General features: G+C 42.4%; 1 protein-coding gene and 1 long non-coding RNA gene across 7 annotated transcripts in view; one reads left to right on the forward strand and one right to left on the reverse strand.

Moving 5' to 3' along the window:
- Positions 1-2,026: 2,026 nt before the first annotated feature.
- NMNAT1 (nicotinamide nucleotide adenylyltransferase 1) overlaps positions 2,027-26,532 on the reverse strand; it is a 28,805-nt gene continuing 4,299 nt past the window's right edge. For 5 of the 6 annotated variants that reach the window (XM_055304970.1, XM_055304967.1, XM_055304969.1 and 2 more), the window contains exons 3-6: positions 11,465-11,632; positions 9,966-10,149; positions 6,568-6,710; positions 2,027-6,231 (exon numbers count right to left, since the gene is read on the reverse strand). In XM_055304970.1, the coding sequence (XP_055160945.1) occupies positions 5,831-6,231; positions 6,568-6,710; positions 9,966-10,149; positions 11,465-11,576 (840 nt within the window). In that variant the 5' untranslated portion in view covers positions 11,577-11,632 and the 3' untranslated portion in view covers positions 2,027-5,830. Of the gene's footprint in view, positions 6,232-6,567; positions 6,711-9,965; positions 10,150-11,464; positions 11,633-22,338; positions 22,398-26,532 lie in introns of all 6 variants that reach the window. The other variant, XM_055304972.1, reaches the window with a different exon arrangement.
- LOC129496729 (uncharacterized) lies at positions 8,231-23,676 on the forward strand. The gene is made up of 3 exons (XR_008661829.1): positions 8,231-8,817; positions 17,994-18,089; positions 23,398-23,676. It is a non-coding gene; the product is annotated as an uncharacterized LOC129496729 (long non-coding RNA).

The following is a 26,532-nucleotide window of genomic DNA, read 5'->3' on the forward strand; positions in this document are numbered from 1 at the left end:
CAGTTCTGAGCATATTTAAGTTGCTGAGAGTACTTAGCAAATGTTAAATAAAATACCACTATGGGGCCCCTGGGTGGCTCAGTTGGTTGAGCATCTGACTCTTGGTTTTGGCTCAGGTCGTGACTTCATGGGCTGTGGGATGGAGCCCCATGTCGGGCTCCATGCTTAGCTCAGGGTCTGCCTGAGGATTCTCTCCTTCTGCCCCTTACCCAACTCATGTGCTCTCACTCTCTCAAATAAAGAAAGAAATCTTTGGAGAGTGGAAAACAAACCATAAGAGACTCTCAACGTCAGAAAACAGGCTGAGGGTTGGGCAGCCCAGGTGGCTCAGGGGTTTAGCACCACCTTTGGTCCAGGGCCTGATCCTGGAGTCCTGGGATCAAGTCCCACTTTGGGCTCCCTGCATGGATCCTGCTTCTCCCTCTGCCTGTGTCTCTGCCTCTCTCTCCCTTCTGTTTCTCATGAATAAATACACAAAATATTTAAAAAAAAAAAAAAAAGAAAAGAAAACAGACCGAGGGTTGATGGAGGCAGGTCAGTGGGGGGGGAGTGGCTAGATAGATGGGCGATGGGGATCTAGGAGGGCATATTTTGGGATGAACACTGGGTGTTGTATGGAAGCGCTGAATCACTGAATTCTACTCCAGAAATCAATATTGTGCTGTATGTTAACTACCTAAAGTTTAAATTTAAAGAAAAGGGAAGGGATCCCTGGGTGGCGCAGCGGTTTGGCGCCTGCCCTTGGCCCAGGGCGCGATCCTGGAGACCCGGGATCGAATCCCACGTCGGGCTTCCGGTGCATGGAGCCTGCTTCTCCCTCTGCCTGTGTCTCTGCCTCTCTCTCTCTGTGACTATCATAAATAAAATAAAATAAAAAAAAAAAATTAAAAAAAAAAAAAAAAGAAAAGGGAAAAAATCTTAAAAATATATTACTTCAATAAATAAATACTAAAAATATACTATCTCATGAGTACTACTTTTTCAATAAGAACAGTGTGGCCAGAAGCTCAGATCTTCTGCTTTGGTGGCACTGATAATTTTAGCTACACTATTTTAAAGGCTATTAATCAAAAGAAACTTTGGGTGCCGAGAATCTACCTTGAAGAAGGCAGCTGGGACTTTGCCCCCATAAGCCAGGCCCCTCCGCCTTGCTCTCCTGTGCTGTGCCAGCGAGGCCATCCAAATCTGGGGCTCACTCATTCTCACTGGTTTCCTATGCAGCTGTTGTTCTGGAGACCCTGGGGAGGACACAATAGGGCAAGCAATTAAAAAACAAAAACAAAAACAAAAACCTTTCTCTTGACTGTCCTCCGCTCCTCAGATCCTGCTAACCTGAGAGCAATTGTTGTAACATATAGTGAGAGGCAGGCCTGTTCTCTGTACTTCCTCGTGGGTTGTTCCTCCTACCTAAGGCTGCCCAAGCTGGAAAAACAAAAGCCCCCCAAACAGAACAGAAACAGGACTCCTTGACCTTCAGATAAATGACAATTCAGTGTAAGGAGCTCCTCCTGGAGTGCTCTCCACCCTGGTTTCTTGACTTCCAGGGCCCAAGGGTGCTCATGTTTAGGAAGCGTGATGGGTTCAGGAGGATTCTGGAGAGTTCCTTGCTCAAACTCTAGTCTTGTTTTTCTTGCCACCTAGCTGTAGACAACCTGGCAGCAGAAACTATCTTGTACTTGTGTGCTCCCCTTGGTACTTCACATAATACTGTTCCAAGATATGCTTCCTGGTCACACAGAAGGGACAGGTGGCAGCTCAGAGTGGTGAGAAGCCAGTATGGTGAGGAGCCAGTGCCAACTCTCCATCAGGTCGATCACATTTCATATGCACCCTCATGGATCTGGGTGCATTTTCTTTCTTTCTTTCTTTTTTTTTTTTTTTAGCTAATGAAGAGTGAACTAGGGCTCCTAACACCTCCTCCTTCTGGGCATTCACTTCTCCTATTCCAAGGAATTGGTACATCAGGCAGGTTCCACTTGGTCCTTCTGTGTGGACAGAACACATCACACGTCACCATCAGACTATCATATGTTCAAAGTTTTCTTTATTTGTACTCATCCATTTGGGGTGATGAAAATTTCAAGATGTGACTAAAATTTCATTCTTTGAAAAGTAAGATGTTACGTAAGGCGTAAAGAGGTTAAGAATGCAGGCTCAGAAGACATACTGCTCACTTAAGCCTCAGGGTTTGGCATTTACACCAATCAACTAATTGTGCTTAGTTTATGACTTACATGCCCCACACATCGTAAGTGTTGGCATTGTGAAGATCAAGCAGCACCACTGGTAAACCAGGTACAGATTTCAGAGACAGACACTGTACAGCCTCACAGTTGGGTGGATGCCACAGTGAATGTTCTAGATCACAAGGCCTGTGGGAACAAGTATGAGGATGGCAGTGGAATGGATGTCCTGTTATCCACTGATTATCCAAATGGTTAACATTTACTTCTGGGTGCCACACCATTTCACAAGATAGTGACTTCTGGCCTCTGACAGAAATGAATCAGACGTTGGGATAAGAAAAAAGAAAACTACCGTACATGCTGACACTGATGGAATGCTTCCTTCCACCCTGCAGGGAGACCCTCGAGATATCAGAAAAAAAAAAAGAGAACATCCTTTGATACAAGAAGATGAGCCTAAATCACACCTGTGGCTCAATCTCTCTACCCTGATCACCAAGGAGAACCCACTCCTCTTATCTAAATGGTTTACTGTTCACACTTGTCCCCTAAACAGGTAAACAACAAAAAAAATCTCTCCAGATGTGTATTCAACTGAATTAAGCTGCCAGTAAAGGACTTTTGTTCCTTGGCTGCATTCAAATTATGCAATGTAAGGGGTAAGGGAGTATAACACATATAAAACATAAAACGAGCATCAAACACACAAAATACCAGCTTTACACATTTCCTAAACCTAAAATTCACATTACAAAAGCAAATTATGAAAAAGCCATAATAGGAAATATAGTGGCATATTTCCCTCTTCCTCAATGGAAGTCACAACAACTATTAATATTTATTCCCCTGTGAAGTTCATTGTTCTAATTTCCACTATCAAAACAGGAAATTCTGCCCCTGAGGTCACCCAAAACTTATTATGTTGTGGCATTAGCAGCATCCTTGGTACTAAGACAAAAAGCTAAAAGCAGCCCATTCCATGTACAAAGGTATTGATCCATAAATAGCACAATAGGATCATTTCACTATTATCAAGTCTCCTGGGAGGTCCCCAAACGCTTTACCCAGTGGGTCCAGAGGTCATATACTCACAGCTGAGCAGGGTGGGCCCTTCTAGGTAGGAAGGCACCATGGTATAAGAGAAATTTCTACAAAATAAATAGAAGTTTATAGCATTGGAAGCCTTCTGCACTCTGTACATACATCAGGTGAACTAAGTGCAGTTTTCCAGGAGAAAAAAAATCAAAATTACACTTAGGTAGCTTCATCTACTTCTAGATGGTTCTTCATCAATACTGCTTCAACTCTCAACTCCAAACAGTTCAGGAGAGGGAGAAATGACCCTCATCTCTCTGATCAGAGACTCCAACTTGTCACTCCATCAGTAGACTGAAGCCTACTAGTGCCAGGCTCTGCAACCCTCCTGGGCTTTAGGAGGCTGGCCTGTTGGCCTCAGTAAGAGTAGGTCAGTGGTTGTAGAATGGATGCTGGCCACTTTCACTCCTTCTCTTTTCAAACTGCGTGTTCACATTTGACCATACAACTGCACAATTTTAAGTACTTTTTCCTTCAAGTCATAAACCCTTCATCTAGAATGGTGTAGGTATGAAATATAAATTGCAAAAAGTATATTTTTTTTATTATTTATTTATGATAGTCATACAGAGAGAGAGAGTGAGTGGCAGAGACATAGGCAGAGGGAGAAGCAGGCTCCATGCCCCGGGAGCCTGACGTGGGATTTGATCCCGGGTCTCCAGGATCGTGCCCTGGGCCAAAGGCAGGCGCCAAACCGCTGCGCCACCCAGGGATCCCCAAAAGTATTATATTTTCATGAGGAATTTAACTTAAGTCCTCTTTCTACCACATGATTTTTCATGGATCATAAAGCTATTCTATAAAAGCTATTTCTGGTTCTTTTGCCTTACCAATTGGTAAAACTTTCACAGAATTTTAATCAGCATCCAACTATGTACAAACTTGTGTTTGTCACGTAAAAGGGAAAAAGTGTAAGAAAGTAGAAACTTTTTCTGCTTAAATTTACAAATGGTAGATTCACAGTGAGCTGGAACAAAAACAGCAGGGCTCTTCAGACACTCGAGAAAATTTTGGACTGAGATCATAGAGAGTTCTTTCAACCAGCCATTTTCAGTTCTTCGAATTCTGAATTGGAGGAAATGTGAGCTCATCCAGTGTGGCATTTCTCATGTTTGTAGGATCTTCATTCATCTTTTGACTATTAAGCTATCAAGAAAGGAAAAAAAAAAAAAAAAAAGAAAGGCCAAGAACACTGATAGTTAATAAAATCCTTGTATAAGATCCCTCACTCTCTGTGGTTCTCTCTGTTCCAGGTAGCATGATGTCACTTCTGAAGCGGTTCCTGAAGACAGCAAGATGGCAGATAACCAGAGCCACAAGAGGCTGTGCTAAGAGGAAACCCATAACGTGTAACCTGATTTTAAATTACCACTGGTTTTACCAAACTTTTATGCTTTAGTTTATGAAAGAATCACAATTCCCCATTACCGGCACCCAGACTGTTTCTCTACCTCTCGTGTGGGGAGCAGAAATACTGGTGTACCTTTCCGAACATTTGAGGGCTTGGACCTTTCTCCCAGTCTCCAAAGGTGGAGCTCCAGGCAGATGTGTCTTGGCAAAGCTTAACTGATGTGCACCAGAGAGACAGAACCATTAGCGTCAAGTTTCTGCCAGGCACATTCACAACCTGTATTTTGCACAGCTGAAGATGACTGGTCAGTGGTGGATTTTACAAGATCACTATTTTTAGAATTATTTCCTTGGCCACCATTGGTGAAGAATGCAGGCATTCGTAAAAGGCTAATTCCCTTTAAAACTAAATTGGGGGGCAGCCCTGGTGGCACAGTGGTTTAGCACCGCCTGTAGCCCAGGGCGTGATCCTGGGGACCCTGGATCGAGTCCCACGTCAGGCTCTCTGTATGATGCCTGCTTCTCCCTCTGCCTGTGTCTCTGCCTCTCTGTCTCTCACGAGTAAATAAATAAAATCTTTAAAAAAAAAAAAAAAAAACTAAATTGGGGGGCAGCCCAAGTGGCTCAGTGGTTTGGCGCCTGCCTTCGGCCTAGGGTGTGATCCTGGAGTCCTGGGATCGAGTCCCACATTGGACTCCCTGCATGGAGCCTGCTTCTCCCTCTGCCCATGTCTCTGCCTCTCTGTGTCTGTCATGAATAAATAAATAAAATCTTAAAAAAAAAAAAAAACTAAAGTGGGGATTTTAAATAGGTTTTTATTTTTTTATTTTTAGGTTTTATTTATTTATTTGAGAGAGAGTGAGCAGGAGCGAGAGGGAGAGAGGATCTGAACCAACCACTATGCTGAGCACAGAGCCCGATGCCAGGCTCAATCCTATGACCCGGAGATCACAATCCGAGCCGAAATCAAGTTAGACACTCAACCAACTGAGCCACCCAGAGACTATATTGAAAACATTCATCTTAGGAATTTCCAATAAATTATAAACGTGGTTTTAATCTACTATAAAACTGATCTTTACCAAACTTTTAAAAAGCTTTAGTTTATGAAACAGGATCACAATTCCTCTTCCCAGTTACTGACACGCAGACGGTTTCAAATACCCATTAGGGAAGTCCAAAATATCATGCTGTATGATTTATGAGTTAGCTTCTGCAGTGTTTCTCTGCAAAGGAGCCAGGATGACCCCGACATTCCTTTCTTCACTCTCACAGCTATACAGATCATGCTTTTCGATATACTCCTGGACAAGGTCTGGTACCAAGTAGCGAATGCTCTGGCCCCTTCTGAGAGCTCGCCGGATCTTTGTGGAGGAGATGTCATTGGTGATCCATTCATTTACCAGGTGAATGTTGTTCCGATGCTGCCACAGTGCATCGGATTCATAGATGAATTTCTGAGCATCATTTCCAGCCCGAGTAATACATACAAGTCCATAGTCTCCCACAATTTGGGTGATATCCTCACTTTTCCACAGATTGGGCACGCCAAAGGACTCCAGTAGATCTGCCCCACACAGCAGCTTTACCTTTGGCACATCTGGGAAAAAGAAGACACAGCTTCAGGGTCTGCTTTGCTAGTAACTCCCTGCACCAAAATGAACACAGCAGTGTGTTTTTCTGGCTAGAGGGTTCATAGATCCCATCTGATCAGAATCAGATTTCCAGAAGAGATTTAGGACATGCAAAAGTTAAGGACCACTGCAGGAGAAATAAGCTCAAGGTGCCCTTTCCTCTCCTTTCTCCCTCCATTCACAAAACTAACTAGGGGCATTTACTGGGCACTCATACACACTGAATATGAAAATACAAAGGGGCTTGCTCAGCTCTAGAATCTTATCTACTGTAGTCGGTAAGTCTGATGAAACATACAGACCTTTTGTTTTTGGCTCTAGCGATTTCTTTTGACTAAAATCTTGTCTCTGTTCAGCCCACTTCCTTTTCTGTCCAGGCCTTCCCCGCACAGGTGAATCCTGCTGGTGATCACAGCTCCCGGCCTCTAGTTTCTCTTGATGGTGTCTATAAAACAAGGCAATAGAACATTTCTCTTCTCACAATGTTCAGCTAAAATACTGTCCTTCTGGAGATGTCTGAGAGCCTCTGACCCAGAGTTAAATGCTGTGTGATATTAAAAACATTTAACCAGGGCAGCCCGGGTGGCTCAGCGGTTTAGCACACCTTCAGCCTGGGGCCTGATCCTGGAGACCCGGAATCGAGTCCCACATCAGGCTCCCTGCATGGAGCCTGCTTCCCCCCCTGCCTGTGTCTCTGCCCCTCTCTCTCTGTGTGTCCCTCATGAATAAATAAAATCTTTAAAAAATAAAAACATTTAACCACAGGTACACCTGATGCCTGACCGGTCAGAAGGGATGCTTACCAGTCCCCAGTACCACCAGGTCAGCATGGATACTGGCCAGCAGTGCTGTGGACTGGCTGTCAGAAACAGAATGCAAGGAGATCCTGGGAGCACAACAGATGGTAGCTATTACTATTCTAAGCTTTATGTGTGTGCCATAATAACAAGAGTGAACATTACTTATTTACTATGTGCTAAGCATTACACTAAGTCCTTTGCATGGATTATTTGATTAAATCTTCTCAATATCCCGTGCCATAAATACCATTATTGTTATTATTATTTCAATAGTGGAGGGAAGTGAAGGCTTAGAGCTGCAACTCCAGCTATTGGAGGCACTCCCTGGGACACAGGAGGCATTCTTTTTTTTTTTCAAGATTTTTATTTATTTATTTGAGAGAGCATGAGCAGGGGGTAAAGGCAGAGGGAGAAGCAGGCTCCCCACTGAGCAGGGAGCCCAATTCGGGGCTCGATCCCAGGATGCTGGGATTAGGACCTCAGCTGACGGTAGACACTCAATGGACTGAACCACTCAGGTGCCCCCATGGGAGGCATTCAATAACAATCTTATTGAGTGAATGTTTTAGTTATTACAAAGCAACTCTTATTGCCCACTATTATATCAGAATTATTATCCCTATTAAGAGAGGAGAGCTCTGATTAATTTGCCCTAGGCCATATTTTCAAAAAGTGGGGCTCAAACTTGCAACTGTGAGATCAAGACCTGAGTCAAAATCAAGAGTCAGACAATCAACTGAGCTACCAGGTGCCCCTGCCCATGGCCATTTAGCTTATAAGTAGCCAAGCCAGTATTTGAACCCCAGAAGTCTGGTTCCAGAGTCTATACTCTTGACCACTGAAGAATGTGGCTTGACCCACTTAATGGAGAGCCACACGCCAAGGATAAAGTCCTAGAGGGGACAGGTGCCTGAAGCCTAAAAGGAAGGGACCACAGGCAGCTTATGTGTAGCTTTCTTGTGGACTGGCAGCAGGATGCCCACTGCTTTACAACTGTGAAGTAACATGAGCTAAATTTAGGGGAGCCAAATGTGGGTCCTTGTGCCTCTAACTCCCTTCCCTCTTGAGCAACTGAGTTAATATGTAACAGACAGTAAGGTTTCTGCGGAACCAAAGAGGGACAGCTGAGTAAGGTGGGCCTGCAGAAGCCTGGTGTTTGTTTGTTTGTTTGTTTGTTTGTTTGTTTTTAAAGATTTTATTCATTCATTCATAGAGACACATAGAGATAGAGAGGCAGAGACACAAGCAGAGGGAGCCTGATGTGGGACTCGATCCTGGGTCTCCAGGATCACACCCTGGGCTGCAGGTGGCGCTAAACCGCTGCGCCACCAGGGCTGCCCAAGCCTGGTGTTTGATAGGAGAATTTCTGGCCAATGAAAAGGGCAGACACCTCCCTGCCAAGCCTGAAAAGTTGCTCCTCTTGCTAGGTTGCTGTGCTGGATACTATCTGCTGGCTCAGTGGCAAATCCTGCCCTAAACACACTTCCCAGAGGATCTCACGGCATGTTCTCAATATGACAGAGATTCTGCTAATGAGATTCACTCACAAGACTCGGAAGGAAGAAGGGAGGCAGAGGCCATCTTTCTGGGCTGTGGAGCATGAGAAGCAATCTCTTATGGCACAAGCATGGTGGCCAGACTCTCTATTCCACTGTCCAGCCACCAACTCTAGGAGACTGGGACAGTTGAACAGCAGCATTTGTGGTGGCAGAGACAGGACCAGCTTCCTGAACACTCACTGCAGCTAAAGAGGTATGACCTTGGAACAAACCCCACTTCCCTGCTGCCAGCCCCTTGACACTTTTGCAGATGCACCTAAATCCCTTTCTGCTTAGAATAGTCAGAGTGTTTTGGGGGCACCTGAGTGGCTCATTCACTTGAGAGTCTTGACTCTTAATATTGGCTTGGGTTGTGATCTCAGGGTTGGAGGATTGAGCCCCATGGCTGGCTCCGTGCTCAGCATGGAGTCTGCTTGAGGATTCTTCCTCTCCCTCTGTCTTCCCCCAACTTGAGTGTGTGTGTGCGCATGCTCTCTCTTAAATAAATAACATCTTAAAGAAAAAAAAAAAACCACTCAGTGGTTTCTATTTCCTGTCGAAACCCTAATTGATATGTTTCGAACCAGAAGGCTCAACTGTAAGAATAGACATTAGACATGAAGGTTTTTCAGAAAGCTCTCCTATAATTAAGCTAATATCACATAATAATTAGATATTATTCACTCTCGTTTATTTTGAAAGACTTTATTAATTCATGAGAGACACACAGAGAGAGGCAGAGACATAGGCAGAGGGAGAAGCAGGCTCCCTAAGGGAAACTTGATGCAGGATTCAATCCCAGGACCTTGGGATCATGACCTGAGCCAAAGGCAGATGCTCAACCACTGAGCCACCCAGGCATCCCTCTAGTTTTTGAATCCTTACCTGGAACTGTTTCAAAGGTATGAGCACAGAGGTCTGAGACAACCCCCATATGTGGTCATGGGAGCGGCTCGTAAAATCAGGGCTGTCCATGACCAAGCACCATGGCTTCTCTTGCTTAAATTAGCTGCCTCTCTCTTTTATACTTAAGATTAATGACAACATCTTCTTAGGACTTTTGGGCACAGACAGGGCAGGCAGGCTTCTCTATGTGCTCTCTTTCATAAAGATACACACAGTAACAAGCATGCAAACATCTCAAAGCATGATGAAAGGCATACAGGTAAACAGACCCCCACATTCTGTTGCTGTGCTCCATACCCAAGAAATAACCGGACGTGGGAATAGCACAGCCTAAGCCCTCCGACCTGAGTCAGTTTGCAAATCTGTATGTTCACAGACACAGGCAGTAGTGAAATATGGCAGAAAGCCCCCAAACCGTTTCCACACAACTGACAAAGCTGACTTCACCATGAATACCTTAGCACCTTAGCCGTCTCTACCCACTCCTTCTGAAGACTCTCCCAGGTGTCAACTTCCACCCATTCTGAACTCTTGGTGGCGAGTTCTGCCATGATAACTCGGTGGTGGGCAGAGATGAGTCCTTTCTTCTTATATGCATCACCAACAGGAGAAATTATGCCTTTGATAACTTTGTATTTTCCTGGATAAAGAGTCAAATTTCATGTGAGGTGTAACAAGTTACATTTTATGCACAGAAAATATTATCATTGATATGGTTTTATAACAGACCCTCCTCCCCCACTCCCCCATTTTTAAAACAGGGATTCAGGGTGCCTGGGTGGCTCAGTCGGTTAGGTGTCTGCCTTCGGCTCAGGTCATGACCTCAGGGTCCTGGGACTGAGATCCACATTGGCTCCTGGCTCAGCGGGGAGTCTGCTTCTCCCTCTCCCTATGGCGCTCCCCCTGCTTGTGCTCTCTGTGTCAAATGAATTCAAATGAATAAGTAAAATCTTTAAAAAAAAATAAAACAGGGATTCAGGTTTATTCATAATTCATTTATAAACAAGGTGAAATAGAACATAAAATTCACCATTTTAACCATCTTAAGTACATGTTTCAGGGGCAAGCACATTTACACTGTGGTGCAGACCTCACCACCGTCTGTCTCCAGAACTTTTTCATCTTTTCCAACTGAAACTTTGTCCCTACGAAACACTAACTCCCCATCACCCTGCACACTGTAAATTTTGATATTGCCAAATTGCCTTGTAAAAAGCCTTAATCCATTTGTATTGTCCATCTACAGTGTTTGCAAGAGCCCATTTCTCCCCAACCTCTGACACTTGACACTATCAAGTATAAACATTTTTACTGATGTCATGGGCAAAAGAGATTTCATTTTTTATCTTAGTTCTCTATTAGGATTATTAGTGAGATTGAACACCCATCCATCTATCTATCAGCATATAGCATGATCATTTATGTAACAGAACATATTATGTAGGGGAGGAAAATAAGTTTTTCTCAACCCTCCTTGGGTCCCTGGCTGGGTCTGAAAATTAAACTGACAAAGACAGAAAAATATAAGAAAAATGTAGAAATTTACTTAAGAGAAGGTTTATGTGACACGGTGCCTTCATAAAGAAACGAAGACCCCAAGAAACAGTTAGACATGAGTATTTTAATGAGAGGTTTGGTGAAGAGTGGACAGCCATAGAAAAACACGACAGGGCAGAGAGTATGAGGTAAGCATAGTCAACCCGGGGAAATTTAGCAAAGCCATTAGTTTATAATCTTCCAGGCATCCTTATGTCCTTAGTAATAAGGATGTTCCTTCCCTCCTGGTACAGGGAGGGCAACCCTCACATGAAGGTCTTATGAGCTGTTTCAGCGGAGAAGGGTGGGGAGGAGGTCAGAGGGACCTTCCTGATTCTGCCATTTTTTTCAAACTCCTTCAGCTTAAAATATCCAACATGCCAAAGGGCCATATTTTGGGGCTGTGCCCTGGACTCTACCTGTTCCGTTCATGTAGTCCTTGGCCAACTCAAATAGCCTGAGGTGCATGTTGGTGATAGGATTAAAGGAACCACAAGCAAGGAGAACCACTTCCATCTTTGAATTTTCCATGCTAAGAATTTGCAGTTGCTGATCTGAATGGCAAACTCCGACACTTTGCTTGTTGTCTGCAAAGGAGAAGAAAGGCAGGAAGTTCAGTTACAGGTCTTCAGGTGTCCTTCCATGTTCCCATTCCAAGTAGATGGACAAAGACACGTGGCTTCAATGACAAAGATGGCCCCATTTCTCCACGTTTCCTTTTTTGGTATTCATCTACAGCTCCTGCTATAAAGGGATAGCATCTCCTTTCCTCTGTGACTTGCTTTGTTTGTTTGTTTTTTATTGGAGTTCAATTTGCCAACATACAGCATAACACCCAGTGCTCATCCTGTCAAGTGCCCCCGTCAGTGCCTGTCACCCGGTGTGACTTGCTTTGGACAAAAGAATGTGGCAGACATAAGTGTGCCAATGCTGAGCAAGTCCTCTGAGGCTTTGCACACTTCCACACTCTTCTGGTCTCCTGCCTCTGCCATGAAAATAAGCCAGGGCCAGCCTGGTGGAGGATGACGGAACACAGGCCAGAGAGCTGCTACTCCTGCTGATAGCCAGCCAACTTCATTAGCTATATGGTGGAGGCCATCCCACACCAGCCAAACCACATACAACATGCTCAGACACACAGGCAAGCCCTGGTGAGATCAGCTGGGCCGGGCTTCCATCAACAAACTCACGAGCTGACCCTCAACTCCTGAGCAAAAGTAAATGCTTATTATTGGACGCTGCAAAGATTTGTGATGCACTACTGTGGTCACAGTTAACTGATACAATGACATTATCAACTATCAAATAAATGGGACTCCCCAACAACTTGCCCTTCAAAACAGTAGTCGGCCTCTTTGTCAACATGATCACATTATCACTTTTGGCCCAGGAACAGTTTACAAACTCTTTTTCGTTTATTCCACTTGATCCTTCCACAACCCTAATGAAGTAAAGACAATGAATTTAAAATTTTATTTTATTATTTTTTAAGATTTTATTTATTTATTCATGAGAGTCACAGAGAGAGGCAGAGAGAGGCAGAGACACAGGCAGAGGGAGAAGCAGGCCCCACGCAGGGAGCCCAACGTAGGACTTGGGACGGGACTTAGGACTTGGTTCGGGACTCGATCCCGGGACCCTGGGGTCACACCCCGGGCTGAAGGCAGTGCTAAACCGCCGAGCCACCGGGGCTGCCCCCTAAAATTTTATTAAATGCATTCATGTATACAGATTTAGAAATCACAGGGCAGCAAAAGACCCATAACAAAAACCAAGAGTCCTCAACCACACCCTGCTCACAAACTCCCCTATGCATCTCCTTTTTTTTTTTTTTTTTAAATGCATCTCCTTTAAAAGCAACTACTTTGAACTTTTTCAACTATTTCTTCTGGTAACTCTACCATAATTCTACATTATGTACTTATAATGCTATTTTAAATTTATCCAATGTAAACAGTGCCTATTTACTTTCTATAATTACCTATGAGAATTAGCTGTCACAAACCCTTACTATCTATTCCCAAACCTTTTTATCTCTACATAATTTCTAGTCTATGTTGAACATCGTCTTCTCCCAAGACTATGAAGTTACTGCTTCTAGACTCCTGTGCTAATAGTGAGAGCTCCAAAGTCACTTCCAATTCTGGGTCCTTTGAAGGTGACTTAACATTTTTCCTTCCTTGAAGCTTGTGAAATCTTCTCTTTGTCCCCAGTGTTCTGAAATTTTACAGTGATATCCTCTAGTGTGGTTCTATTTCCATCCATTGTGTTGGGCATTGCGCAGGCCCTTTCAATCTTGAAATTCATAGACTTCAGTTCTGGGAGAGGCCCTTGAATTACTTCACTGATGACTTTCCACCTTCCATTGTCTGTTCTCTTTGGAAATGCCTATTACTTGAAACTGAAACCCAGACTGGTCTTCTAATTTTCTTTTCCCTTCTATTTTTTCCCTTCTTGCCTTCATGCTCTAATTTCTAGATATCCTCAACTCCATCTTCCAATCCATAGGTCGAGCTTTTCATTTGTTATTATACTCTTTGATTTCTAAGAACTTTGTCCTCTAAATGTTCCTTTTTATGGTGTTCTGTTGTTTCACCAATGTATTCTCTTATCTACCAACGTGAATGATAAATTTTAAATTTCTTTCAAAAAGAGCTGATAGGAAGTTCTGAGTGAGTGAATCAGGCCTGTGCACAATGGGCTTAATTGTATGGTCACCTGGTAGTCAGTGTTGCAGGTCTCGCCCCTTGGACTGGTCAGATTCTACAGAAAAGTATCCTCCAATCTCTTTTCTGTTATAGCACTATAATAAGAACCCATGCTCTCTGGGGTTGACTGGGGTTGGCTGAGTCAGTAGAGCATGTGACTAGATCTCAGGGTTGTGAGTCCAAGCCCCATGTTAGGTGTAGAGAATTTATGCTCTGAATTCAGACTGCCTGCATAGATATCACAGCTCTGGGGCACCTGGGTGCTCAGTTGGGTAAGCATCTGCCTTCTGCTTGGGTCGTGATTCCAGGGTCCTAGGATTGAGCCCACATCAGCCCCCTGCTCAGCGGGGAGCCTGCTTCTCCACCTCACTCTGTCAGCTGCTTGCCCTGCTTGTCCTCTCTGCCAACTGGATGAATAACATCTGAAAAGGAAGGAAGGAAGGAAGGAAGGAAGGAAGGAAGGAAGGAAGGAAGGAAGGAAGGAAGGGAGGGAGGGAGGGAGGGAGGGAGGGAGGGAGGGAGGGAGGGAGGGAGGGAGGGAGGGGAAAGAAAGAGAAAGAAAGAAAAGAAAAAAAGAAAGAAAGGAAAAAGAGAGGGAAAGAAAGAAAGAAAGAAAGAAAGAAAGAAAGAAAGAAAGAAAGAAAAGAAAGAAAGAAAAGAAAAGAAAAGAAAAGAAAAGAAAAGAAAAGAAAAGAAAAGAAAAGAAAAGAAAAAAGAAAAGAGAAGTCACAGCTTTAATACCTACTTGGGCTGGATGACCTTGGACAACCTGACCCTAACCTAAACTTCCTTTGTCTCAATCTTAAATAATAGTACCTACCTCACAACTGTGTGAACAATAAATGATACATGCACAGTGCATAAAACTGCCTTTGATAATAAATAAGCTGTGAATATAGCTACTATTATGTTGCATACCATGTTGCTACAGTTCAACTCTTTGTAATTTAAATACCATCAATTTCAAATAGTTCAACAAATATTTAATCCATTTTCTGGAGGCTTTTTTTCCTGGAACTTTCTCTAATCTGGGCCGAAAATCTGTAATCTTTGGATAGCTGTCATCTGAAAACCTTTTACTCTCTCTCCTGAGTCAGATACCCTATTTCTTAGGGCCACATCAGGGCTTTCTTGTTTTATGTCCCAATTTTTCTAGAATGTATCCATGAGTAGCCTCATAATAAAGAGTGCATGGGAAATGTCTTTCCCTTCCTTCAGAGATGATTAGCTTAGTTGAGAAAATATACGATGAAATGATTTTCTTTTTTTTTTTTTTTATGATTTTCTTTTAAAATTAGGAAGGGGCACCTGGGTGAGTCAGTTGGTTAAGTTTCTGCCTTTGGCTCAGGTCATGATCCTGGGGTCCTTGGGTTGAGCCCCAGTTGGACTTCCTGCTTAGCAGGGAGCCTGCTTCTCCCTCTCCCTCTGTCCCTCCTCCTGCTCATTCTAATAAAATCTTTAAACAAAATTAAAAAATAAAATTAGGAATGCATTTTCTCATTGTTTTCTAGCATCCAACAGTGCAGCTAAAAGTCTAATGCCATTTTGATTCTTGTTCTTTTTTTTTTCCATGACTTTGTTCTTTTTGGCAGATTTGTGGGGTGTCCTCTTTATTTTAAGATTTTATTTATTTATTCATAAGAGACACACACAGAGAGAGAAGCAGAGACATAGGAGAGGGAGAAGCAGGCTCCATGCAAGGAGCCCAATGTGGGACTCAATCCCGGATCCCAGGATCACACCCTGAGCCAAAGGCAGACACTCAACCACTGAGCCACCCAAGTGACCCTGTTATTATAAAGTTTTAAAAAATACTCTTATACATCCAAATTATGTTTCAAAATAATTATTCTGAGAGCTTTTAAATATAATTTCAGTGATGCCAAATTATTTCAAGTATTTTGGGAACTTTGGAGAATTACTTGTAGAGGTCAGAGTTGGGTTTTTTAAAAATATTTTATTTAAATTCAATCTGTCAACATATAGTTGGGTCAGAGTATTTTTATAATTAATGTAGAAATACAGTAAACAGCAATAAACAAACAATTGCATGATACTTTTCTATGAATAAAATGCTTTCACACACAAGATCATTTACTCTTCACCACACACAGAAATTTGGCCAAAGTCATTGAGCCTGTTACAAAAAATAAGCTATTGTTAGATATTTCATTTTTCCAGTTAATCTATCATTGGACATTTAGGTTTTTCTAATTTTTCAGTATTACAAGCATCTCAGAGAAAAAAAAAATGGGTTGAGAATGAGCTGGAAATTAAGGCTATAAAACACCTCACTGGGGACACCTAGTTGGCTCAGCGGTTGAGCATCTGCCTCTGGCTCAGGGCATGGTCCTGGAGTCCAGCGATAGAGTCCCACGTCCAGCTCCCTGCATGGAGCCTGCTTCTCCCTCTGCCTATGTCTCTGCCTCTCTCTCTCTGTGTATCTCTCATGAATGGATAAATTTAAAAATCTTAAAAAAAAAAAAAACAACTGTTTCTTTAAAAAACAAAAACACCTCTCTGTGCACTTCTAAAATTTGCCCATGCCCTCAAGACCTGTATCTGGACAGCTCAATAGTGTTATAGCCCAATATAGTGTTCAGACCCAACTGTTAGGGTAACCAATTCACTTCTGCAGATTCTGTGCTCTCACTGGACAAAGCTAGGGAGTGCCAGAACCAGGGCTAGCATCTCAGTTTCCTGACTCCTAGGCTCTCTCATTGAGAAGAAAAATGGGAGATAAACCAGAGCTCTACACACTGGAAATGAGCCCTCCTAGCTGAGGAGCTGAGGAATATGCATGTGAACCCCTTAGGCAACGAGAACCTTTGAAGCTTTCTGAGCAATGGAGTGACAATAGGGTCCTATAAAAACAAGTTTTAGAAAAATAAGAAGACATAGGTACTTGAAACTATTATACAGGGACACCTGGGTGGCTCAGTGGTTGACTGTCTGCCTTCAGCTCAGGGCATGATCCCAGGGTCCTAGAGTCCCACACAGAGCATGATCCCAGAGTCCCGCATAGGGCTCCCTGTGGGAAGCCTGCTTCTCCCTCAGCTTATGTCTCTGCCTCTCTCTCTCTCTGTCTCTCATGAATAAATAAATAAAATCTTAAAACAAAACAAAGCTTTGAAAAAAAACCAAAAACCTTTATTCAGTTTTACCAGCTTAACCAAATACTTGGTTCCATTTGCAACCTCCTCATCTGTAAAATAGGGACGGTGACAACCAATTTCAGTTACTTTGAGGATGAATTCTGAGAACAGTAGATGGCAAAGTGCTTAGCATATTGCCTAGCACAGTGTAAAAATAAATGGTAGTTGTTATTTATGGGGAAAGTGACAATACTGATGACGGTGATACTATGGGATTAATTGGAAGGGGCAAAACAAGACAGGAAGGCAAGTTACAAAGTCATGTGTGCCTCAATTTAAGTAGTCAGTGAGAATGGAAATAAACATTTTTTTTAAATGAGTTAATTTGTAGGAATGATTTAAATGTCCTTTCAATTATTAGCCTAAGGATGATACCAGGATTCACTTGAAGTTCATTCCCACTCCTCCCATCCCTAACCCCAATTCCCATACAAAGTGACTATGGCATTATGGGGTGGTGGTGATTACAACATCCCCAATAGCACCCTAGGCCCACATGGAAATCTGGGTAACTAGAGCAGTTCCAGCCTCACCCACCTCAAGTTTCAGGCACCACTCCCCACAGGAGACTGAGCTGTGAGCAGCAAGAACAATAAAGCTGAGAACAGATGGTATGGGTCCCTAAGGGAGCTGCCTGCTGTTCAGGGCAGGACTGGACAAACAGCTTGGAGCCCCTCCCCAGCCTTGGGGATGCACTCAGGTTTCTAGGTCCTCCCCAGGAGAAAGGCTGGGGAAGGAACTAGGGGAAACTGATCTCTCAAATAAAGGAAGCTTTCGCTCTTGTCACATTCACAATCCATCTCAAATATCCAGCTCAGTTCTATTAATTCACAGTGAACACAGCCAACCTGAAATTGAATCTTCAAAACCACAGAAGAATTAAGTTACAGGGAGCTTCCATCATAGCCCAGGGTGGCTTTAGAAGAACAAGGATCTGTCCCTCTCCAAGGAAAAGAACTTCTTCTGTATCACTGCAGGGTACCAGAGTACTTGCACTGGGAAGGGGGGCAAGCTGGTGACAAATGGATGTAGAAGTAGTCTGGAAGCTCTAACAGGGCTGCTTTGGATCCTCTGCCTTGCTCCAGGTGCTTAAGGACCACCGTCCCCATGATTCACTTCTGTCTGGCGCACGTGGCATATCATCTGCACTGCTGGCTGCCGAGATCACGCAGGCTCAGGCTGTGAGTGTCCCTCCCCAGCTCACTAGGACAAAAAGCCCATTTCTTCCTAAGATAGTCTTGACATTTAACTAAAATTTACTTTCAATTTTTAAAACATTTTCTTTAATTGAAGTATACTTGACATAATAATCACTTTCTTAAGTTTTAAAAACTAATATGTAAACATTAATGAAACATTTGGGAAACATTAAGCCAATTTTTAAAATGTTAACATTTCAAAAAATAGTTAATTGTCTTTTCTTGTCACATGAAGCGTTCAATGATTAAATCTATGTTGGTTGACTATTAAAATAACATGACTGACTTAACAACTGATCAGAATTTATACCTCTAAAAAGATGCTATTCCTTTCAAAATAGTCATGTTAGGCCTATAACTATATCCTAGTTATAACAATGTGCCATTGCCAGTCTGGGGGTATATTTTTAAATTGTCTTTTTCTTTTTTTTTTTTTTTTAGTACTTTCAATAGGGATAAATCTTTGTCTTTGGAGGACAGATTTGATTTCTATAAATACCCTAAGGTCATTCAGTGCTGAATCTGATTAATGAAATAATCAAAGTAAATAATACAGTTTATGGTAAAGAAAGAGAACTATTAGTTATTGCAGAAGATCTACTTATATGCATGGAAACTATGTACAGGTAATCTCAAAAAGAATTTCAAAAATGAGCAAAAACAGCAGACTTCATTTGATTCTGTAAATTACGGTAGGTAGGTTTACTGTTTATTACACTCAATATGTTACACTCAGTATGAACCATCTGGCCAGAGACAGAGCTAGCACAGCACAGAGGCATGGTTAGGACTCTTGGACCTGGTTCAAAATTCTAGCTCTATCACTACTTGGTGTTTGTCCTTAGATAAGATGCTTCATCTTTCTGAGTCTTGCTTGCCTCATTTATAAAATGGGGAACCACAGTCCCTACCTCACAGGATTTTGTGCATATTTTTTAAAGAGATTTTATTCATTTACTTGAGAGAGAGAGAGAGACCGAGCAGGGACAGGGGGAGTGGGAGAGAATCTCAAGCAGACTCCCCGATGAGCAGAGCCCAACATCGGGCTCAACCAAACCCAACCAGAGGCAAATCCGAGAGTCAGATGCCCAACCAATTGAGCTACCTAGCATCCCGGATTTTGTGCATATTAAATGAGAAAGTGAATAAAAAATGTTTGACATTTTTTTTTAAGATTTATTTATTTATGATAGAGAGAGAGAGAGAGAGGCAGAGACACAGGCAGAGAGAGAAGCAGGCTCCATGCCAGGAGCCCGACATGGGATTCGATCCCAGGACTCCAGGATCGCGCCCTGGGCCAAAGGCAGGTGCGAAACCACTGAGCCACCCAGGGATCCCCAACACATTTGTCTACTAATGATGGCTATTAACTTTTACTAGTGCCTGTGGGTTGTCTTACAACATTATCCTACAGTCATGATAAAGGAACCAAGGTTCTAAAGATTCCTTAATGACCAGTATCAATGGGCAATCCAGGTGGCTCAGCAGTTTAGCACCGCATTCAGTCCAGGGTGTGATCCTGGAGCTCCGGGATCGAGTGCCACGTCAGGCTCCCTGCATAGAGCCTGCTTCTTTCTCTGCCTGTGTCTCTGCCATTCTCTCTCTCTCTCTCTCTCTCTCTCTGTCTCTCATGAATAAATCAATAAAATCTTAAAAAAAAAAAAAAGACCAGTATCAACAGTGCCTGCTACATAGTAGGAGCTCAATAAATGGTAGCTATTATCCTCAGTGAAGTATTATTAGACATAATTTTGCTCTAACAGGATGGATCTCAAGTCATCCTTGTTGTGTTTAAAACTTTATCTCCATGGTATAATGTAATGTTGTTAGAAAAAAGAACCTAAATTTGGTTTCTTGAAGCCATTTCATCACTAACGAAGTAATAAATGTAACTCACTGTGTCCCATGCAGCCAAGTGACAGTGTTCTTGTTTGGGACCATCGCTCTGGTCCTCCAGTTGTATGTTCTGCTAAGGTAAGTTCTTTTACCAGCCAACCTCTCACCTGGCAGCTCAGCATGCCTATCTTACCTCTGGAGACAGGTGGGGTGTGCTCTGCAATTCCTGTTAGGTGTTTAACTGCAGCCTGTCCCATTGTTCTTACCCCTATTATCAATGGTGGTCACCTGCTCCACCTCTTTGAAAAGTCAAAAATCTCAACACAAAAAGAATAGTTGGGATTTGGGCAGACCGAGTTTAACTTAGTCAACACTTATTTCTTGTAGTACTAGAAGCCATTAAATGCGAGACAATAAAGGCACCAAGGTTATAATTTATGGATTTTCTAGAGACCAGTCCTGACAGCCTAGCATGAGTTATGAGTTAACTGTCTCCAGGGCTGAGGGTGACACAGGCATATGTGACCAGATTATGACCTGACATATTATTTCAGATTCTATGGAGGACATTAGCCTTGGCAGAAAAAGTCAGCTAATAACTGAACAAATGAAGCACATGCCATTTGATACATTCAAAATTTTAAAATTGCAGCTCTAAAAATGTGGAAATTCCAAAACAATCTGAAAATCCACTTAAGTGACAAGAAAGAAAGGGAAATTGTGACACTCACTGTAATTAGCCTAATTTAAACTTGCCAATGTCTGTCATAGGAGTTTTGTGTGCAGTAAGGCCTACTTCCTTACTCCAGAAGGCCAGAATTTCCACAATGTATTTTCTCACCAAAATAACCAGTTAACATGAATTAGAAAAATGGTAAACATTATTCATCCACCAACTGTAAATATTAACAACTCTTCATGTTACTTGGGGGCTGTTTTCACACTATTAATTTGCAGTCATGTAAAGGAACCAAGGTTCGTGAGTTGCCTGGAGCCAAATGAACCTTGGGCCAGAATTAGGATTAGAATTCAAGGGTTAGTGCCTTCTGTATTTTGCTTATAGAGTAAATTTCTTCCAGTAATAGATAAATTACTTAGATGACCCAGTGTATTGATTTTAGGCCCAGATCTTCCCGATATTGCAGGCAACCTCTCCTTACCAACCTGGTTGGTAATATCATCTTTACTTTCTTCACAATTGGTAAGTGTGCGTTTATTATTAAGTACTTATTAAGTGCCTATTATTTGCCAGACACTGCCAAAACAAAAATGTATAAGATAGGACCTCCTGCCCCTTTGGGAGCTCAGACTGAAACTTAGGAAAAAATTCACATTTAAAATTCAGGTGAAAGGACGCCTGGGTGGCTCAGTGGTTGAGCATCTGCTTTAGGCTCAGGTTGTGATTCTGGGGTCCTGGGAACGAGTCCCGCAGGGAGCCTGTTTCTCCCCCTGCTGTGTCTCTGCCTCTGTCTCTCATGAATAAATAAATAAAATCTTTTAAAAAATAAAATAATAGGGATCCCTGGGTGGCTCAGCGGTTGAGCGTCTGCCTTCGGCTCAGGGCATGATCCTGGGGTCCTGGGATCAAGTCCCACATCAGGGTCCCTGCTTGGAGCCTGTTTCTCCCTCTGCCTGTGTCTCTGCCCTTCTCTCTCTCTCCTCCCTCTGCCTGTGTCTCTCATGAAGAAATAAAATCTTAAAAAAAATAAAATAAAATAAAATAATAAATTGAAATTCAGGTGAAGGAAAATTTTTTAAGTTCCTTAGTAACAGTTTTGGTTGTTCTAAAAAAAATTTTTTTAAGATTTATTTATTTATTTATTTATTTATTTATTCATTCATTCATTCATTCATGAGAGATACAGACAAAGAGGCAGAGACAGAGAAAAGCAGGCTCCATGCAGAGAGACTGATGTGGGACTTGATCCTAGGTCTCCAGGATCATGCCCTGGGCCAAAGACAGGCACCAAACCTCTGAGCCACCGAGGCATCCCTGGTTGTTCTAAAATTTGAGTATGAAACTAAACTAAGTTAAATACAACTACGCTGTGTTGGTATTATAAAATTCTTTAGTTATAAAAAAATACCAGATTCATTTATTCATTTAATAAATGATTACTGGACAGAATACTGTATTGAAAACCAGGGACAATTTGAAATGCATAAAGTGACAGAGAAGTGTTGGACTCTAAAATGTGAGGTTTTAGGAATATCTTAATAATCTACATTTTGATTACATTTTCTATGTGTGTACTTCTAAGAGTAATGCCTGATTTAAATAAAAACGATGTCCAAGATTTTTTTTTTAAGGATTTATTTTAGAGAGAGAGTGTGTACACATGCACACAGGGGTGGAGGTGGAAGGGTAGAGTGAGAGGGAGAGAAGCAGACTCACCAATGAGTGTGGACCCCCACACAAGGCTCTATCTCAGGACCCTGAGAAAATGATCTGAGCTGAAATCAAGAATCAGACACTTAACCAACTGAGCCACTCAGGCACCCCTAAAATTTTTTTAAGGTTTTATTTTTTTAAGTAATCTCTACACCCAACATGGGGCTCGAACACACAACCACAAGATCAAGAGTCACGTGTTCACCAACTGAGCCAGCCAGGTGCCTCTAAATTTTTTTAATGAAAAAATAGCCATTGAGGGGCACCTGGGTGGCTCAGTTACACATCTGACTCTTGATCTCAGCTCAGGTCTTGATTTCAGGGTTGTGAGTTCAAGCTGTGCACTGGGTTCAGTACTGGGCTCCACATTGGGCATGGAGCCTACTTAAAAAAAAAAAAAAGGTACTGAATGCCTCAGGCACTGTTCTAGAATCTCCTGCTGAATCCCAGTTGAACAAGAGGCAACATATGTGATGGTAGAAAGTACTAGCTTTGGAAACAGAGGAAGGCCAGTTGAAACATTCACTCCACAACAACAGGAGTTACCTAATTTCTCTGAGCTTCCTGATCCTCATTTATAAAAGGGAAATAAAAGGTTGCCCGCTGGGTGCTCAGTTGATCAAGCATCCAACTCTTGGTTTCGGCTCAGGTCATGATCTCAGGGGTCATGGGATTGAGCCCTCTTAGCAGGGAGTTTGCTTGGGATTCTCTCTTGTTCTTCCTCTGTCCCTCCCCCTCTACATATGCATGCATACGCTCTCTAAAATAAATAAATCTTAAAAACATAAAATATAAAGTGGAGAGAAAAATACCTGTTCAGTTTTGCTAAAGTTCAAATGAGACAATGAAATCATGAAAAAAGCAATCAGAGTTCTCATCATTCAATGCCAATAATGAGAACACAACCCCAGGTCAAAGGGAAAACCTTAGCCTGGCTAGGTTTTGAGCATGTGTCCCACGGGAGTGAAGCAAGGGAACATCCCCTATCGAGGTTTGCATTCAAGAATTTCTTTCTGAGATAATTACATCCAGTAAATGGATGCTGTTCTGCTGTCTTTCTAGGTTTTACTGTGCTGCTTACGCAGATGGAACCAGTCCCGCAAGCACTAAAGAGGATATTTGCTGTATTTGGTGTGGGATCCTTTGGTGAAGGAGTCTGTACCATGGTGTTAACAGTTTTGGCAACTGACTGTGTGTGTTGTTAAATAATGAAATTTCTCAACGGCTCATCTTACTCTGAAACTGTGTCTGTATATAATACATCATCAATCTTCAATATTTATTTTCTCCTCACACTAAAAATAGAGATATGTAGAGACAAAATTCCCTTTATTTTTAATAATTTTTTATTTATTTATGATAGAGAGAGAGAGAGAGAGAGAGGCAGAGACACAGGCAGAGGGAGAAGCAGGCTCCATGCACCAGGAGCCCGATGTGGGATTTGATCCCGGGTCTCCAGGATCGCGCCCTGGGTCAAAGGCAGGCGCCAAACCGCTGCGCCACCCAGGGATCCTTTTTTTTTTTTTTTAAATAAACTTTTATTTATTTATGATAGTCACACACACACACAGAGAGAGAGAGAGAGAGAGAGAGAGGCAGAGACACAGGCAGAGGGAGAAGCAGGCTCCATGCACCGGGAGCCTGACGCAAAATTCATAATTAGACAAACATCACAGTTAAAATATTTCACCAGAGAAAGTTTAAAAATTCCATGAGAAATTTTTCTTTTTGTGGGGTGAATTCCACTTTACTAGACTTTAAAAAAAAAAAGTAAGCTATCAATCAACAGTGGAAGTGCTGGATTGCATTTGGTGCAGTAAGCCTTCCATGTCTTGCTAAGCTGGTGCCATTGTTTAAATTCTTTTGGCGGGCAGCAGGGGTGGCTCAGTGGTTTAGTGCCGCCTTCAGCCCAGGGCATGATCCTGGAGACCCAGGATCAAGTCCCACGCCAGGCTCCCTGCATGGAGCCTGCTTCTCCCTCTGCCTGTGTCTCTGCCTCTCTCTGTCTCTCATGAATAAATAAATAAAATCTTTAAAAAAATAAATCCTTTTGGCAAAAATATTATAAATATAGGTTCCAATTAAAAGACAAATATTCCTCACAGTGCTTTTTTCCTCCCAAATATAGGAAAAAACAACCCCTGAACTTTACTACTTATCTGTGCTGCTGTCAGTGAGCAGCTTGGTTTCTACAGGTAAGCACAACTTCCCAAATAATCCATCCTTGTCAAAAGCTTACCAGTCCTTCTGGGAAGTAACTGCTCAACTAGGGTTGTCACATTGCAAAGAGAAGCCCTGGATCCTCTCAAAGCAAGAGCTCCAAGAAGCGAGACACCTGAGTGGCTCAGCAGTTAAGCATCCGCCTTCAGCTCAGGTCATGATCCCAGGGTCCTGGGATCGAGTCCCACATTAGGCTCCCCGCAGGAGCCTGGTTCTCTCCCTCTGCCTGTATCTCTGCCTCTCTCTGTGTCTCTCATAAATAAGTAAAATCCTTAAAAGAAAAAAAAAAAAGAGCTCTAAGAAACAAAGGAACATAAAAAAAGACAAAATAATACAGAGGGTTAGAATGGGAAATAAAAAGCCATCCTTTTCACGTGATCTCCAATCCATTTAATTAGATCTCATTTTTCATCCTGCAGTGCTTTTCTCAGGCCTGGGGCTGATCTGGCTGGGCAGTGTGGCCTGTGCACAACCTGACACTAAACCAATGGTCTGACACTGGCAGGTGAGCCCTCCAGTCTCCTGCCTCACACAGATGTCTTCAGCAGGTTAGCCTGTCCCAGCAGCTCTGCCACCTGACTGCTGTCAGCAAGTAGGAGATCATCTCTTACCCTGCTACTCCTGAGTGAAATGGTCAGCTGACATCAGAGCTACAATTACAAGCATATCAAAACCAGTGGAAAGAAAGTTGTCTTTTAAGTATCAATTAGTACTGACAATGTGTAAAACGGAACAGTTCAATCCAAACACCAGACTGACATCATAACCAAATTCACCCCAAATAAAGATATTCTATTAAATACTTTGAAGATCATGACGCTTTCTGAACGTTTTTTGTTTTATGAAAGTATTATTATCAGGTGGGTGGCTGCTATAGAAATAAGCATTGAAAAGGAAGAACGGAAATATAAATCTTAGTAATGAACAAAGGTTTAGGTTTAGTTTCAAAAGAATACAGTGATTCAGATGGTGTATCTGAACAATTTATTGTTCTTTAAAAATATAGTGGGAAATTTTAGAGTAAAAATAACCACAATCTCTGCCATATGGGTGACAACAATCTTCTGCATCATGACGTCAAGGCTCTCTAGAGAAAATAACCAACTGACCCACGTGACGTTCATTTTCTTGCTTTTTCTGCGTGTATTCACAGATTCTGAATCATTATAAGTAGGAACCATTTAATAATAGATGTTCTCAATGTTTTTAAGAAGTGGAGACAACTGTTTTTTGAGAAAAAGAACTATCTATTGGCAGGAGGATCAAATTCAATACAAACATCTCCCAACACATCTATGACAAGTGGGAAAGACTGTTCTCCACCTGCCCCCCCTTTTTTTTAAGGTTTTATTTATTTACTCATGAGAGACACAAGAGAGAAAGAAAGGCAGAGACATAGGCAGAGAGAGAAGCAGGCTCCATACAGGGAGCCCGATGTGGGACTTGATCCCAGGACTCCAGGATCATGCCCTGGGCCAGGCGCTAAACCTAAACCACTGAGCCACCCAGGAGGAGAGGTAGAATTCTAAATAGGGTGCTCAGGAAAGGCCTCGACTAGGGACACATGAGCAAAGAATTTAAAAAGAAAAGGGAGTGAGCCATGCAGATTTCTGAAAGAAAAAGTTAACTGTGCAAAAGCCCTCAGGCAGAAGCCATGCTCCAGGAGAAAACCAGAATGGCTGAGTCAGAGTTAACAGGGGAAAAGAGTAGCAGATATAGTCAAAGAGGTGAAAGGAAACCACAGCAGGTTTTTTTTTTAATAAAGATTTTTATTTATTTATTCATGAGAGACAGAGAGAGGCAACAGACACAGGCAGACAGAGGAGAAGCAGGCTCCATGCAAGGAGCCAGAACCCCGGGATCATGCCCTGAACCAAAGGCAGACGCTCAACCACTGAGCCACTCAGGCGTCCCCACTGCGGGTTTTGAGCAAAAGAGTGACATGATCTAACATACTTTTAAAGGATCTTTTTGGTT

The sequence above is a fragment of the Nyctereutes procyonoides genome, unplaced genomic scaffold (genome assembly GCF_905146905.1).
Source record: "Nyctereutes procyonoides isolate TBG_1078 unplaced genomic scaffold, NYPRO_anot_genome, whole genome shotgun sequence".
NCBI lineage: Eukaryota > Metazoa > Chordata > Mammalia > Carnivora > Canidae > Nyctereutes > Nyctereutes procyonoides.